General features: G+C 43.9%; 1 protein-coding gene across 1 annotated transcript in view; it reads left to right on the top strand.

Moving 5' to 3' along the window:
- The window catches only part of LOC147117701 (putative thiopurine S-methyltransferase), an 88,692-nt gene that overhangs the window by 1,389 nt on the left and 71,193 nt on the right, over nt 1–16,110 (top strand). The window contains exon 2 of the mRNA XM_085988918.1: nt 911–1,054. Within this exon, the coding sequence (XP_085845044.1) occupies nt 911–1,054 (144 nt within the window). The remainder of the gene's footprint in view (nt 1–910; nt 1,055–16,110) is intronic.

Raw genomic sequence — 16,110 nt, 5'->3', positions numbered from 1 at the left:
CCTCGATGCTGCCTGACCGGCTGAGTGTTTCCAGCACTTTCTGCTGTTATTTCAGATTTCCAGCATCTGCAGTATTTTGCAATTGAATAAGGAAGTGAGTAAGCTCTTAAAATTCTAACTTTTTTTTAAATGTAAGAGAGAGCAAAACAAAGATTGGGACTCTCACATGGGGACAAGGCAAACCTGAAATAAAGATGGATAATTTTTTTTTAAAGTTTCGTAATTTTTATTTTTATTAAAATGGATAAATTTGACATTGCAAAAAATTTTAATTAGTTTTTCAGGGCCATAATTTGTTTAGCAGTCAATATGCTGTTAAAACCCCAGTTACACCTAATCCCTTTGGTCTAACTTTTAGTGGGGAATTTCACAGTGTAATTACTGTGGAAGAGCCGATATTTTCGGCAGTTTCCCTGATTTGAGAGATCTTCCGCGACCGGTGGGCGCCGCGGGGACTGGAGTGCATCATCAATCCGGACAACCAAATTTTAATTTAATTTGTTAAGTTTTATTTAAAGTTTTATTAATTTACAGTCGATTTGTTTAAACACCAAAACCAAAAGAGTACACTGATTGCCGCTCTGTCGGGGGAGTGGCCGCAGCGCAGCCTGTGTCGGAGCAGTGAATGACAGACCGCAAGTTCAGAATTTTCGCATGTGCCAAATCCTGAAGTTGTGGTCAGTTTCAAAGATGGAATGACGGCGAACGCTGCCAGTTCGCCTTCATCCGAACCACAAATTCTGGACCATTGTAACATTTTACAAAGTAAACTAAACAGTTGTTTTTTTGTTTTGTTGCTTAAAACTGGGATCCATCTGTCTTTTTTTTCCAGATAAAAATCTAAGATTTGGCTTGGGAGTGTTTTTCGTATGCTATGTACATGTTGTCACAATATGGATTTTCCCAAAACAGCCATGAGTACTGGTGTCGATATACCGGAGGGAAAGAGGTTGAACAAGTACGGAGACCTAGAAAATCTTGATTTGACTGTGGAAGACTGGATGACACGATGGGAAAAGAAACACATTGGTTTTCATAAAGATGAAATTCACAAGTGAGTGCAGCTTTTAGTTTCCAGACAGCTTTTAATTATTAAAAATTATATATTTTCCTTGACATTGATTTTGCAGAGTCCTATTTTTTCGGTGTCCTCATGGCATGCATTGATGAACAGATTGAAATGTTGTAATTCTTCAACATTTAACTGATTGCTCTTGCATGTAATGGTTAGGTTGTTTTCATTAAAAGCCATTCATTGTTGGGGGGGTGGCGGTGACTGTTGATGGCATAAAATGAACTGGGTACTTTCACAGAGCAGAGTTCTACTAGTAAAATTATCCAAATAGCAAGTGCTGTTGCTGCATACATGGAAGACCCAGGCTGCTGTCCATTAGTGGGAGTTTGTGAGTCGAGCTTTCTGTGAACAAATGATAGCAGAACTGCAGGATTGGAGAACTGATTGCCCTCTTTCCCAATTACCTATAGTGCTTTATCTCTCTCTCTTTTTTGAATTTTAAGTATAAATTCCTGCTGTCTGGAGCTTTGGAGCTAGGATGAACAATATAAATGTGTCCCAACTTTTTCTACCAAAACTTTGGAGCCCATACTTGTTAGGAAAATAGATTTAGAAGGTGACAGTTGCCAAGCCTGAAAACCTATGAGATTTAGTCAACGATTAATGTTTTCTTTATTTATAGAATGTCAATAGATGATTACCCAAGAGTAATGGTATGATGTGATAGTTAATGAATGAACCCCATTTTATATCAGTATGTTTGTTCCACTTGGTATATATAAATAATATTATAACACTAACTAACCATAGGCTATATCTCCTGTACAACAAAATAAATCAAAGGCCAGCATTTTATAATATTTGAGCTTACTACTTCTCAAAACACAAATTTATGTAGTGTATTTCACTGAAGTTTTCCATTAAACATATATAAAAGGGGGAAAAAACAAAAATTGGGCCATCCATTTTATGCACTTGAACCATACAATCACATGACATCACTGCAGGAGTTCCTCAGGGCAGTGTCCTAGGCCCAACCATCTTCAGCTGTTTCATCAATGACCTTCCCTCCATCATAAGGTCAGAAGTGGGGATGTTCGCTGATGATTGCACACTGTTCAGCACCATTCGAGACTCGTCAGATATTGACGCAGTCCGTGTCCATATGCAGCAAGACCTGGACAACATTCAGACTTGGGCTGACAAGTGGCAAGTAACATTCGCACCACACAAGTGCCAGGCAATGACCATCTCCAACAAGCGAGACTCTAACCATCTCCCCTTGGCATTCAATGGCATTACCATCGCTGAATCCCCCACTATCAACATCCTGGGGGTTACCATTGATCAGAAACTGAACTGGACCAGCCATATAAATACTGTGGCTACAAGAACAGGCCAGAGGCTGGGAATTCTGCGGCGAGTGTCTCACCTCCTGACTCCCCAAAGCCTTTCCACCATCTACAAGACACAAGTCAGGAGTGTGATGGAATACTCTCCACTTGCCTGGATGAGTGCAGCTCCAACAACACTCAAGAAGCTCGACACCATTCAGGATAAAGCAGCCTGCTTGATTAGCACTCCATCCACCACCTTCAACATTCACTCCCTCCACCACCGGCGCACTGTGGCTGCAGTGTGTACCATCTACAAGATGCACTGCAGCAACTCGCCAAAGCTCCTTCAACAGCCCCTTCCAAACCCGCAACCTCTACCACTTAGAAGGACAAGGGCAGCAGACGCATGGGAACATCACCACCTACAAGTTCCCCTCCAAGCCACACACCATCCTGACTTGGACCTGTATCGCCGTTCCTTCACACTCGCTGGGCCAAAATCCTGGAACTCCCTTCCTAATAACATTGTGGGTGTACCTACACCATATGGACTGCAGCGGTTCAAGGAGGCGGCTCACCACCACCTTCTCAAGGGCAATTAGGGATGGGCACTAAATGCAGGCCTAGCCAGCGACGCCCACATCCCATCAATGAATTTTTTTTTTAAATCGGAGGCGGCGGCGGCAGAACAAAGCAGAGAGCGGAGGAACAGCACAGACCTAATTGGAGGCACCGGCGGCGGGACATAAAGCAGAGAGTGGAGGAACAGCGAGGACCTAATCAGAGGCACCAGCAGCGGTGGCGGGACATGGGGCGGAGGAACAGCGAGGACCTAATTGGAGGCACCGGCAGCGGCGATGAACCTTCCACGATTTCCAAAAAAAACAAGGTGTGACATCACAGGACAGCAGGTAAGTGATTGGTTGGTGAGTATTAAGGTTTTTTTTCTCTCTAACCTCGGACAGTGGTTTAATCTAGGAGCGGGAAACTATAACATACTGTGTAAAATTTATAGCTTAACTAGTTAAACTAATTAATATTGTAGGAATTAACGAATTCCTATGAATAACGGAGATCGACACGAGAACAATCAAACAGGTCTTTACTCAACGGAGATGCCACGAGGACTCCCTGGGCAGTCCCGTGGTTTGCGAGGTGACGTCATCGCGTTTGCCCGCATTTTCCCACGCTCTTAAAGGGGCCACGCCCCGTACATGCAAACTCTATATACAAAACACAGTAATGCCTAACACAATGGTACAGGTTTAGGCTGGTGTTAGAACATCATGAAAGAGAATTATATACAGTTAGCCAGAGTCATTCAGTGGTTCTGCCACAATATAACTAAATAATCATTGATTAAAGGCTTTAACTAATTAAATAAATAAAATAAGGCTAGACTAAGATATGACAGGGCAGGTTGTGTGCCTGGACTGCAGTATGTGGGAGTTTGTGGACAGCGAGACTGTCTCGGGCGAACACATCTGCAGGAGATGTCTCAATCTCGAGTCTCTCTGGCTCAGAGTCATTGAGCTGGAGTGTGAGTTGGAGACACTCTGACACATAAGGGAGAGGGAGGAATTTCTGGACAGTTTTATCCAGAATACAGTCACACCCCAGAGGAAAGCACAGGTTCAAGAAAGGGAGGGTGTGACTGTTAGGGAGACAGGTAGCGGGGATTTAGTAGAGTTTGAGAAGGAGGTCCCGCAGATACTGGTCCTGTCCAACAGGTATGATGTTCTCTCTACCTGTGAGGACAAGGAGAAAGACCGCAGGGAGGACAGCCACAATGTAGACCAAGGCACCGTGGCTCAGAAGGCTGTCCAACGGCGGGGAGGGGGGGGGAGGTAGGAACAGGGAGGAGGTCCTGCTGAAGGAGGAGGTCCTGCTGAAAGAGTATCAGGAGTTAGGATCTAAATTAAAAAGCAGGACGTCGAGGGTAATAATCTCTGGATTATTGCCCGAGCCACGTGCAAATTGGCATAGAAGCAGGCAGATCAGGAGAATTAACAAGTGGCTAAAGAGTGGTTCGTTTTCATGAGACACTGGCACCAGTTCTGGGACAAGCTGTACCAATAGGACGGGCTCCACCTGAATCAGGATGGGTCCCGTGTCCTAGCGGAAAGGGTAAATAGGGAAGTGGCAAAGGCTTTAAACTAGTAAGATGGGGGGAGTGATCTACAAGAAACATAACCAGCCTAAATATAAACAAAACGGGAAAAAAGAGCATAGGAAAGAATAAAGTAAGGGAGGACATTCATGGCAAGGGAATAAATAGAGTTATAGAACAGAAGTCTAACAAGATGGTTAAACATAAGGTGAGAGGAAATCCAGCGGGTTTAGCAGGTTACAGAGAACGTCAGCGTATGATGTCTCATCTGTCAAAAATTTTTGACAGCTGAATTGTCATTGTTTAACAGCTCTGTGAAGCTGTCAAACACTGACATTCTCTGTTGTTTGGTGAGTTCTTGTACTCAAGACTCACCAAACCTATTTGGTGAGCAGAAAGCAGATGGCTGTTGCATCGGAGAATGCAGCAGCCATTCTGCCATTGAGATGCCGGAGCCTCCGCATCCCCAACGATTGAAGCCTGCAGGAAGAAACAAAGGTAAGGAAATTTTTTCTATCACTTTTAACTCACCTCACATACTTACCTCTCCACACTTGCACCCATCACTCACCTCCACGAGCACTTTTGGACCCCTCCGACCCCCGCAGACTCACTGCTCGCCTCGGTGACCCTGGTGGGGTTTCCCAACATCGGGAAGCCCGCACCTCTGCTGGAAAAATGGGGATAATTCTCTTAACTGCCTGGGGACCTGGCGCGAGTCGGGTACCTGCCTCATGGGAAGATGGCATGGGGCGGGATGGGTACCTGCCCCCAGATTCTGCCATTTTCCCAGCAGTCCCGCCTCCAAACCGCCTCCCTAGGACTGGCAAAATCGCCCCCAAAACCCTTGGTCCGGATGGATTGCATCCACACAATTTAAAAGAATCTACGGAAGAGATAGCAAAGGCATTACTACGCATATTTAATAATTCGTTAGAAAAAGCTATAGTGCCAGAGGACTGGTGGATAGCTAACGTAATACCGATATTTAAGAAGCGGGATGGAACATGTCCAGGGAATTATAGACTAGTCAGCTTAACTTCGGTGTTAGGAAAAATAATGGAATTCCTACTAAAGGAGAAAATGGAAGAACATCTAGAAACCAAAAATATAATAATGAATAGTCAACATGGATTTCGAAAAGGAAAATCTTGCTTGACCAACCTTATTGAATTTTTTGAAGAGGTAACAGAGAGAGTAGACAATGGTAATGCAGTAGAAGTAATTTATCTGGATTTTCAAAAGGCCTTCGATAAGGTGCCCCATAATAGACTGTTGAACAAGGTCAGAGAATGCAGAGTCAGGGGACAAGTAGCAGAATGGATTGTTGGCTGGCTTCAGGACAGAAAGCAGAGAGTAGGAGTAAAGGGTAGCTTTCACAGTGGCAGATGGTGGTTAGTGGTGTTCCACAAGGATCAGTGCTGGGACCACTGTTGTTAACAATTTATATTAACGATTTAGACTTCAGAATCAAAAACACAATTTCTAAATTTGCAGATTACACCAATTTGTAGGGGGATAGTCAATACTGAGGAGGATTGCAACAAGTTACAGGAGGACATTAATAAACTTGCAGAATGGGCAAATAATTGGCAAATGAAGTTCAACACAGATAAATGAGAGGTATTTCATTTTGGTAAGAAAAATAGGTACGTCACTTGGAGGGTGCGAGTCTAGGTGGGGTAGAGGAACAAAGGGATCTCGGAGTACAAATACACAAATCACTAAATGTTACGCCATTGGTTAGCAAGGCCATAAAAAAGCAAACCAAGCACTAGGGTTTATTTCTAGAGGGCTAGAATTGAAAAGTAGGGAATTTATGCTAAACCTTGGTTGGACCACACTTCGATTACTGCATACAGTTCTGGTCACCATATTGTAAAAAGGATATAGAGGCACTGGAGAGGGTGCAGAGAAGATTTACAAGGATAATGCCAGAAATGCGAGGGTATACATATCAGGAAAGGATGAACAGGCTGGATCTCTTTTCTCTTGAAAAAAGAAGGCTGAGGGGTGACCTAATAGAGGTCTTTAAAATCATGAAAAATTTTGATAGAGTGGATACAGAGAGAATGTTTCCACTTGTGGGGAAGAGCATAACTAGAGGCCAATAGGGAATTCAGAAGAAACTTCTTTACCCAAAGAGTGGTGAGAATGTGGAACTCGCTACCACAGGGAGTGGTTGAAACGAATAGTATAGTTGCATTTAAGGGGCAGCTAGACAAGCATATGAGGGAGAAGGGAATAGAGGGTTATGCTGATAGGGTTAGATGAGGAAAGACTGGAGGAGGCTCGTGTGGAGCATAAGCGCCGGCATGGACTGGTTGGGCTGAATGGCCTGTTTCTGTGCTGTTTATTCTATGTAATCCTATGTAAAATAAAAGTGATAGTTTTTTAAAAATGCATTGTTACTAATAGAATATTTACATTCATAAAATTACTTGGAAATGAAGATATTGCTGTGTTTTAAGTTTTATTTTAAGTCTTGGTACTCACTTCTGCAGAGGTAGAATAGCTCCTGACTCATTCCAATAGTGTGAAGCACATTGTCCCTAAGGTGACTTGTGATTCAATGAAACCATATCCATCATATGGCCTTACTCACTATTTTTTCAATTTATAATAATTGACCTTTTTGGCCTGCTGACACATTTCAGGGACTGATTTCAAGAACTAATAAATGATTTGAAAGTTGCATTTCTTTAAAAGAATACTCCTGGGATAAGGCTGGCCTTAGTCTCAAGTATTCATGCAAAAATAACTCATTTAATTTGTGTTTTTTTTTTATTGTAATCTTTGATAAGTATTTGATTCTCTGGGCACATGTGAATGCATAGCAGCAAGCAAATGAATACAATTTGCCTCCAGGACACAAGTAAATTAATTCACATCTCTGGTGCTAAGGTCAACAAATACATTTTATAAATATTAATTGTGGAGCTTCCCAGTAGCTCAATAATTACATAATGCAATATGCCAGACAGGCCAACAAGGTCCCAGATTTGATAGTAAACTGTAGCTAATTTTATTTAGGACAGTTGTGTTTTAGGATTTTCTACTCTTTGGCTTGGGAAGGATTTTTGATTGATTTTTATATTGGGATTATTATGCTACTAAATTTAATTAAAATGAGTTCGCCAGGGATTAATTCTGGGAATGTGAATTTGGTCCACTTGAAATACCTGTCCGGGATGATGTTCATCACATACCAGCTTGAGACAATGGGGGTTGCTATAACCATTCACACATTATGTTGAACAACTTTATTTATTGTGAGCCCAGTGGGGAAGGGGAGGGCAGAAGCTCACACCTAGGAAGGTGGGTAGGTTTCGTTGGCAGTTTGGTTGGGAAAGAATCATAGAATGGTTACAGCACAGAAAGAGGCCATTCGGCCCGTCGAACCCATGCCGGCTCTCTGTATGAGCACTTCAGCTCGTCCCACTCCCCCGCCCTTTCCCCGCACTTTTTTCCTTCAAGTACTTCTCCAATTCCCTTTTGAAAGCCACGATTGAGTCTGTCTCCACCACCCTTTCAGGCAGTGCATTCCAGATTCTAACCGCTCACTGCGTGGGTTTTTCCTCATGTCGCCTTTGGTTCTTTTGCCAATCACTTTAAATCTGTGCTCTGGTTCTCGACCCTTCCGCCAGTGGGAACCGTTTCTCTCTACCTATTCTGTCTAGAGCCCTCGTAATTTTGAACGCTTCTATCAAATTCCTCTCCACCTTCTCTGCTCTAAGGAGAAAAACCCCAGCTTCTCCAGTTTATCCACATAACTGAAGTCCCTCATCCCTGGAACCATTCTTGTAAATCTTTTCTGCACCCTCTCAAAGGCCTTCACATCCTTCCTAAAGTGCAGTGCCCAGAATTGGATACATTACTCCAGTTGAGGCTGAAACAGTGTTTTATAAAGGTTCATCATAACTTCCTTGCTTTTGTACTCTATGCCTCTATTTATGAAGCCCAGGATCCTGTATGCTTTTTTAACCGCTTTCTCAACCTGCCCTGCCACCTTCAATGATTTGTGCACATATACCCCTAGGTCTCTCTGTTCATGCACTTTAGTTTATATTGCCCCTACTTGTTCTTCCTACCAAAATGTATCACTTTGCACTTTTCTGCATTAAATTTCATCTGCCACGTGTCCGCCCATTCCACCAGCCTGTCTGTCCTCTTGAAGTCTATTACTGTCCTTCTCACTGTTCACTATACTTCCAAGTTTTGTATCCTCTGAAAATTTTGAAATTGTGCCCTGTACACCCAAGTCCAAGTCAAGAAAAGCAGTGGTCCTAGTACCGACCCCTGGGGAACACCACTGTATACCTTCCTCCAGTCCAAAACAGTTCACCACTACTCTCTCTTTCCTGTCACTTAGCCAATTTTGTATCCATGTTGCCACTGTCCCTTTTATTCCATGGGCTTCAACTTTGCTGGCAAGCCTATTATGTGGCACTTTATCAAACGGCTTTTGGAAGTCCATGTACACCACATCAACCGCATTGCCTTAACAACCCTCTCTGTTACCTCATCAAAAAACTCAATCAAGTTACTTAATCACAATTTGCCTTTAACAAATCCGTGCTGGCTTTCCTTAATTAATCCACACTTATCCAATTCAGAGGTCGAGTCGTTGGCTTCAAGTCCAGTTGGTTCTTGGCAGAATCTTCAGTAGTTTGCTGGTCCGTAAAATGAGAGTCTACTAACAGGGATAGAGTGGCATACTTTTATGAATGTTATGAAAAAGATTGAAATTCATTGTAAACCTTATCCTATTCATTCATAAATTACATGCAAAATAAACCTGCTTGTTGGTTTGCCATGTCTCAAATGTTCATCAGCCTGTCCTCCAGAAAATATGAAAAATACATGGGGTACATATAATATTACAGAATCCAGTTCACATAACGAGAGGTATCATTGTTACGAACCCCAGGTCACACTATCGTATGATGAGTCATTGGGTAGTAAAGATAAACTGACCTTAAGAGAAGTAGGGTATACTTAGAGGAGAGACCAATGTAGCTGACCCCACCTGAATATCTAGTGCAGATCTAAAATATGCAACAGCAGAAATGGGCACTACAGTTGATCTTGGTATCCCTAGGCCAGGGAAAGGTGAAAAAATAGTCTATAACTATTGTGTGAAATGTGAATGGGCATCAGATTAAGACAAGATTGGGTTGTGCTGCGATACCTTTCCATAGTTAAATAGCCTGCAGGTGAACACAATCTAACCCCTGGCATGACGAGTGGCCATTTTAATAAGGTAGCAAAGTGAGTTTCTGGTGCCCACGGAACCAAATTACAGCATGGTTTACTGTATTGAGGAAAGAAAGTAGGAAAAAAATGTCCTCCAAAGACAGTACTTCTGTGCTACAAGTTTCACAATAGGAACATAGGAATTGCTAGATAACAAAGAGCAAGGTCTGTCTAGTTCACCTTCTACCACATGTACAACAATAATGGAGTTGATGACTAACCATTAATCTATATCAATTAGTCTGCAACAGACTCAGACAAAGTCACTTGTTCCTCTCAAACATATTTCATATCTCTGATTACTCATACTCAATCCCAAAATATTATTTTCTGAAAGAAATCTGTCTGATTTGCATTTGAATGAATCAATACTTCCTGCTTCCACTGTCTCCCAGGGAGCCTGTTCCATAGATTCACCACTCGCTCACTGAAATAGTGGGAGGGGAATGGTATGGTCTGCACTGGTAAAGAGGCTCTGGTCAGCAATTGGAGGGAGGGAAAGGCCTGCAATCAGGGTGGTTGGGGGGTGGTTGTGGAGGCTAGATATCGGGGATGGGCAGGCCGAAGGATTTCTTGCGGGACCTGGGGGAGCAATCCTGCTCCTCCTGGCCCACAAGGAATGCTGAAAGAGCCACTTAGAGTCATAGAGTTTTACAGCACAGAAAGAGGCCCTTCGGCCCATCGTGTCTGCGCCGCCCATCCATCCCTGTCCAGTCTAATCCCATTTTCCAGCATTTGGTCCATAGCCTTGTATGCAATGGCATTTCAAGTGCTCATCCAAATGCTTCTTGAATGTTGTGAGGGTTCCTGCCTCTACCACCCTTTCAGGCAGTGAGTTCCAGATTCCAACCACCCTCTGGGTGAAAAAGTTCCTCCTCAAATCCCCTCTAAATCTCCTGCCCCTTACCCTGAATCTATGCCCCCTTGTTATTGGCCCCCCTACTAAGGGGAAAAGTTCCTCTTTATCTACCCTATCTATGCCCCTCATCATTTTGTACACCTCAATCAGGTCCCCCCTCAGCCTTCTTTGCTCCAAGGAAAACAACCCCAGCCTGTTTAGTCTTTCTTCATAGCTGAGGCGCTCCATCCCAGGTAACATCCTGGTGAATCTTCTCTGCACCCTCTCCAAAGCAATCACATCCTTCCTATAGTGAGGCGACCAGAACTGCACACAGTACTCCAGCTGTGGCCTCACCAGCGTTTTGTACAGCTCCATCATAACCTCCCTGCTCTTATATTCTATGCCTCGGCTAATGAAGGCAAGTATCCCATATGCCTTTTTAACCACCTTATCCACCTGTTCCGCTGCCTTCAGAGATCTATGTACATGTACACCAAGGTCCCTCTGACCCTCTGTACTTCCTAGGGTCCTACCACTCATTGTGTATTCCCTTGCCTTATTTGTCCGTCCAAAATGCATCACCTCGCACTTTTCAGGGTTAAATTCCATTTGCCACTTTTCCGCCCATCTGACCAACCCGTTTATATCATCCTGTAGCCTGAGGCTTTCCTCCTCGCAATTTACCACCCCACCAATTTTCGTGTCATCTGCGAACTTACTGATCATACCTTTTACATTCTCATCCAAATCATTTATGTAGATCACAAACAACAAGGGACCCAGCACCGATCCCTGAGGTACCCCACTGGACACAGGCTTCCAGTCACAAAAGCAACCTTCGAACATCACCCTCTGCCTCCTGCCACTCAGCCAGTTTAGGATCCAACGCGCCAAGGCACCCTGGATCCCATGGGCTCTTACCTTCTTGACCAGTCTCCTATGCGGGACTTTGTCAAAAGCTTTACTGAAGTCCATGTAAACCACATCCACAGCATTTCCCTCGTCCACCCCACTAGTCACCCCCTCGAAAAATTCAATCAGATTTGTCAGACATGATTTACCCTTGACAAAGCCATGCTGACTATCCCCGATTAATCCTTGCCTCTCCAAGTGGAGACTAATTTTGTCCCTCAGAATTTTTTCCAATAATTTCCCTACCACAGATGTTAGGCTCACTGGCCTGTAATTCCCTGGTTTATCCCTGCTACCCTTCTTGTATAATGGTACTACATTAGCTGTTCTCCAGTCCTCTGGTACATCCCCTGTGGCCAGAGAGGTTCTGAAAATTTGTGTCAGAGCCCCTGCAATCTCCTCCTTTGCCTCCCACAGCAGCCTCGGATACATCTCGTCCGGGCCTGGGGATTTATCCACTTTTTGGCCTGCTAAAACCGCTAGCACCTCCTCCCTCTCGATGCTAATATGTTCAAGTATGTCACAGTCCCCTTGCCCGATTTCTATGTCTGCATCGTCTCTCTCCATAGTGAACACAGATGCAAAAAATTCATTTAAAACCCCGCCTACATCATCTGGCTCTACACACAGATTGCCACTTTGGTCCCTAATGGGCCCTACCCTTTCCCTGGTTATCCTCTTGCCCTTAATATACTTATAAAACATCTTAGGATTTTCCTTTATTTTGCTCGCCAGTGTTATTTCATGGCCCCTCCTCTCCCTCCTAATTTCTTTTTTAAGTATGCCCCTGCACTTTTTATACTCCTCTAGGGCTTCTTCCGTCTTTAGTCTTTTGTAACTGCCAAAAGCCCCCCTTTTATTTCTAATGCATCTTTGTATATCCCTTGTCATCCAAGGTTCCCTTTGCTTGTTGGTCCCCCACCCCGCCCCCTTGACCTTTACAGGAACATGTTGGCGTTGTACTCTCTCTATTTCCCTTCTGAAAGTCTCCCACTGTTTTGATGTGGATTTTCCTATAAGTAGCTGCTCCCAGTCCACTTTGGCCAGATCCTGCCTTATCATATTAAAATCAGCCTTCCCCCAATTTAGAACCCTTATTTCCGGGCCGTCTTTGTCTTTTTCCATGACCACCTTAAATCTCACCGAATTATGGTCACTGTCGCCAAAATGCTCTCCTACTGACACTTCCACCACTTGCCCGGCTACATTCCCCAGAATTAGGTCCAGTATCGCCCCCTCTCTTGTAGGACTTTCTACATGTTGGCTCAAAAAGCTCTCCTGGATGCACTTTAAGAATTCTGCACCCTCTAAGCCTTTCACACTCTGACTATCCCAATTAATATTGGGGAAGTTGATATCCCCCACTATTATTACCCTATTATTTTCGCACTTTTCTGAGATTTGCCTACATATCTGTTCCTCTATCTCCCCCTGACTGTTTGGGGGCCTATAGTACACTCCCAGCAAAGTGCTTGCCCCCTTTTTGTTTTTAAGTTCTACCCATATGGCCTCATTAGAGGAACCCGCTAATACATCATCCCTCCTTACAGCAGTAATTGACTCCTTAATTAATATTGCAACACCCCCTCCCCTTTTACACCCCCCTCTGTCTCGCCTGAAGATTCTATACCCCGGAATATTGAGCTGCCAGTCCTGACCCTCCCTCAACCATGTCTCCGTGATGGCAACAATATCGTACTCCCATGTGTTCAACAACAACTTCAGTTCATCCACCTTATTTGCAAGACTCCTTGCATTAAAATAAATGCCTTCCAGCCCTGCCATATTATCTTTTGCCTTCACATATTTGCTCTGCCTTGTTTTTTCCTCTGTATTTGGCTGTAAATCACCCCCTGCTATAGCTCCACTCTGTACCCCATCCCCCTGCCAAGTTAGTTTAAACCCCCCCCCCCCCCAGCAGTGCTAGCAAACCTCCTCGCAAGGATATTGGTTCCCCTCTGGTTCAGGTGTAAACCGTCCGACTTGTACAAGTCCCACCTTTCCCAGAAGCAGACCCAGTGATCCAGGAAACTAAAGCCCTCCCCCCTGCACCATCCCTTTAGCCACGCATTCATCTGTTCTATCTTCCCATTCCTATACTCACTAGCATGTGGCACCGGGAGTAATCCAGAGATTACAACCTTTGAGGTCCTGCTCTTTAATCCTTCACCTAGCTCCCTAAATTCTTGCTGCAGGACCTCATCCCTCTTTTTACCTATGTCGTTGGTACCAATGTGGACCACGACCTCTGGCTGTTCACCCTCCCCCTCCAGAATGCCCTGCAGCCGCTCAGCATCTGCTGGCTCCCCACTTACTTTGGGGAGCCAGCAGATCTCACCTCCTTTTCACTGCTGAGTTTGCTGACCCCTCGGAAACCCATGCAGCAGCAGTTGAAAAGATAAACTTGCATTTATACAGTGCCTTTCATAACCACCGGACATCCCAAAGTGCTATACAGCCAATGAAGTACTTTTGAAGTGTAGTCACTGTTGTATTGTAGGAAACACAGCAGCCAATTGCACACAATGTGATAATGACCAGATAATCTGTTTTTTAGTGATGTTGATTGAGGAATAAATATTGGCTAGGACACCGGCGATAACTCCCCTGCTCTTCTTTGAAATAGTGCCATAGGATCTTTTACACCTGAGAGGGCAGACAGGGCCTTGGTTTAATGTCTTATCCAAAAGACGACTCCTCCAACAGTGCAGCACTCCTTCAGTACTGTGCTGGAGTGTCAGCCTAGATTTTTGTGCTCAAGTCTCGAGTGGAATTTGAACCCACAACCTTCTGACTCCGAGACAAGCATGCTACCAACTGAGCCACAGCTGATGCATTTCATTTCAAATCGGTTTCCCAATTGCACTGTAGGAGCTCCGTTTAAATATGTTAATAAACATCCCACCTCACCACAGCGTGACACTCCGACACCCCAATATCTACCGGCATGAAAATGTATGTAACCTATCCTGTTCAGCTTTGCAGTCTACTACCTTCATTAACTTTGTATCATCTTCAAATTTAGCCACTACGCTTGTGACTATACTTGTGACCCCAAGTAATGATATGAATTTTTTTTTTGGAACTAATAAAATAGTGAAAATTGATTTCATACTGCCTCCAACTACTGCACACTAAACTATTATACAAATACTCCCTACTGTTAGATTCTAGCAAAGTATTAGGAGGGTTTTAACCAAAAGTCTTTAGAGGTGATTACATTTAACTTAATTTATGCCTGAAAATCCCAGTAATTTTGAAAAATGTTTTTGCTGAATGGGAGTACCCTGGAAGCCCGTTCCATCTGTTTAACCACCAAATAATGATTAACACTAAATAATCATACCATTCACTGCTAACTATAAGCATATTAATGTAGGGCTAGATTTTGACTAGCGGGCAGCCAACCAGAGGAACGTACTTGCCGGCCACCTGTTACTGCCTCGGGGAGGCATAGTCCAGAGCTGGAAGTGATTTCCATACCCACTGTGGACTGTGGGAATAAAACAGGGTACCTCTGGGAAGCCTACTGGTTCCGCGATATCTGGCAGCTCAAAGGCCAGCTGGCCCACAAGAAGGTAGCTCGGGGGGGGGTGGATGGGAGGGTGCGTTAACAGGGGCGAGACATGTGCAGCAGCAGCCCCCCCAGGTTTTTTTTTGTGCAACCTGGACGGCACTCCTAGCCCCACAAAAATAAATAAAAGCTTACCTTTGAACTCATGTTCGGTTGATGCTAGGCGGAGCATGAGCAGTGCACACTCAGCCCAGTTCTGTCCTAAAATGGCAGTCGGGACCTATGTGTGTCATAGGACCCAAATTGCATATTAAAAGAGACTACCACATGAAAGAGGTGGGTGCTTCGGCCTCCTACTGGTAGGCCCCTTTGAAGGCGGCTGAAGCACTGGCACAAATGAGGCGGCAAGCCATTTTTGGGCAGTAATGGCCTATTTATGCAGCCCATGTTAAAATCTAACCAGTGGAGGTTATCAACAATCTTGCTCTACAAATTCTTCTCAAAGATTTCATGATTGTCTTGACCAGAACCAGTATGCAATCAAAACATTTTATTATTAAGATATAAAATTAAAATCTGTGTATCTCTCTTGTCTCAGTGCATTACAGCTCCCATGTGGTATATGTATCAGTTACAGCTTTAGTATAGTGTGTACTATATCAGTGGCTGCTGGTAATATGTACAAAGCAGTTGTATGAATGTGTCTGTTTTGTTTAGAACAATATCAATAACATAGGATTATCCTTTTGCTGCCACCCTGGCAGTATTTGTAGTGGAACCGTTATCCAAGCTGCCATTATGCAGGTTCCCATTATCTACAAGAATTTTTTTTGTAATTCGGCAATCAGTCAACCACTTGAAACAATTGGCACTCTAATTGTGGCGTCTTGGGCTTCCCTATATTAATTGCGCCACCATTGGTGGCCGTGCTTTTAGCTGCCTAGGCCTTAAACTTTGGAATTCCTTCCCTAAAACTCTCTGCCTCTGTACCTCTCTCTCTTGCCTTAAGATGCTCCTTAAAACCTACCTCTTTGACTATCTGTCCTAATATCTCCTTCTGTGGCTCGGTGTCAAATTTTGTTTGATAACACTCCTGTGAAGTGCCTTGGAACGTTTTACTATGTG

The sequence above is a fragment of the Somniosus microcephalus genome, chromosome 5 (genome assembly GCF_052327205.1).
Source record: "Somniosus microcephalus isolate GS21.2 chromosome 5, FLI_Smic_1.0, whole genome shotgun sequence".
Taxonomy (NCBI): Eukaryota; Metazoa; Chordata; class Chondrichthyes; order Squaliformes; family Somniosidae; genus Somniosus; species Somniosus microcephalus.
Note: the sequence above shows the minus strand (reverse complement) of the source record. Positions and strands in the feature narration are given on the sequence as shown.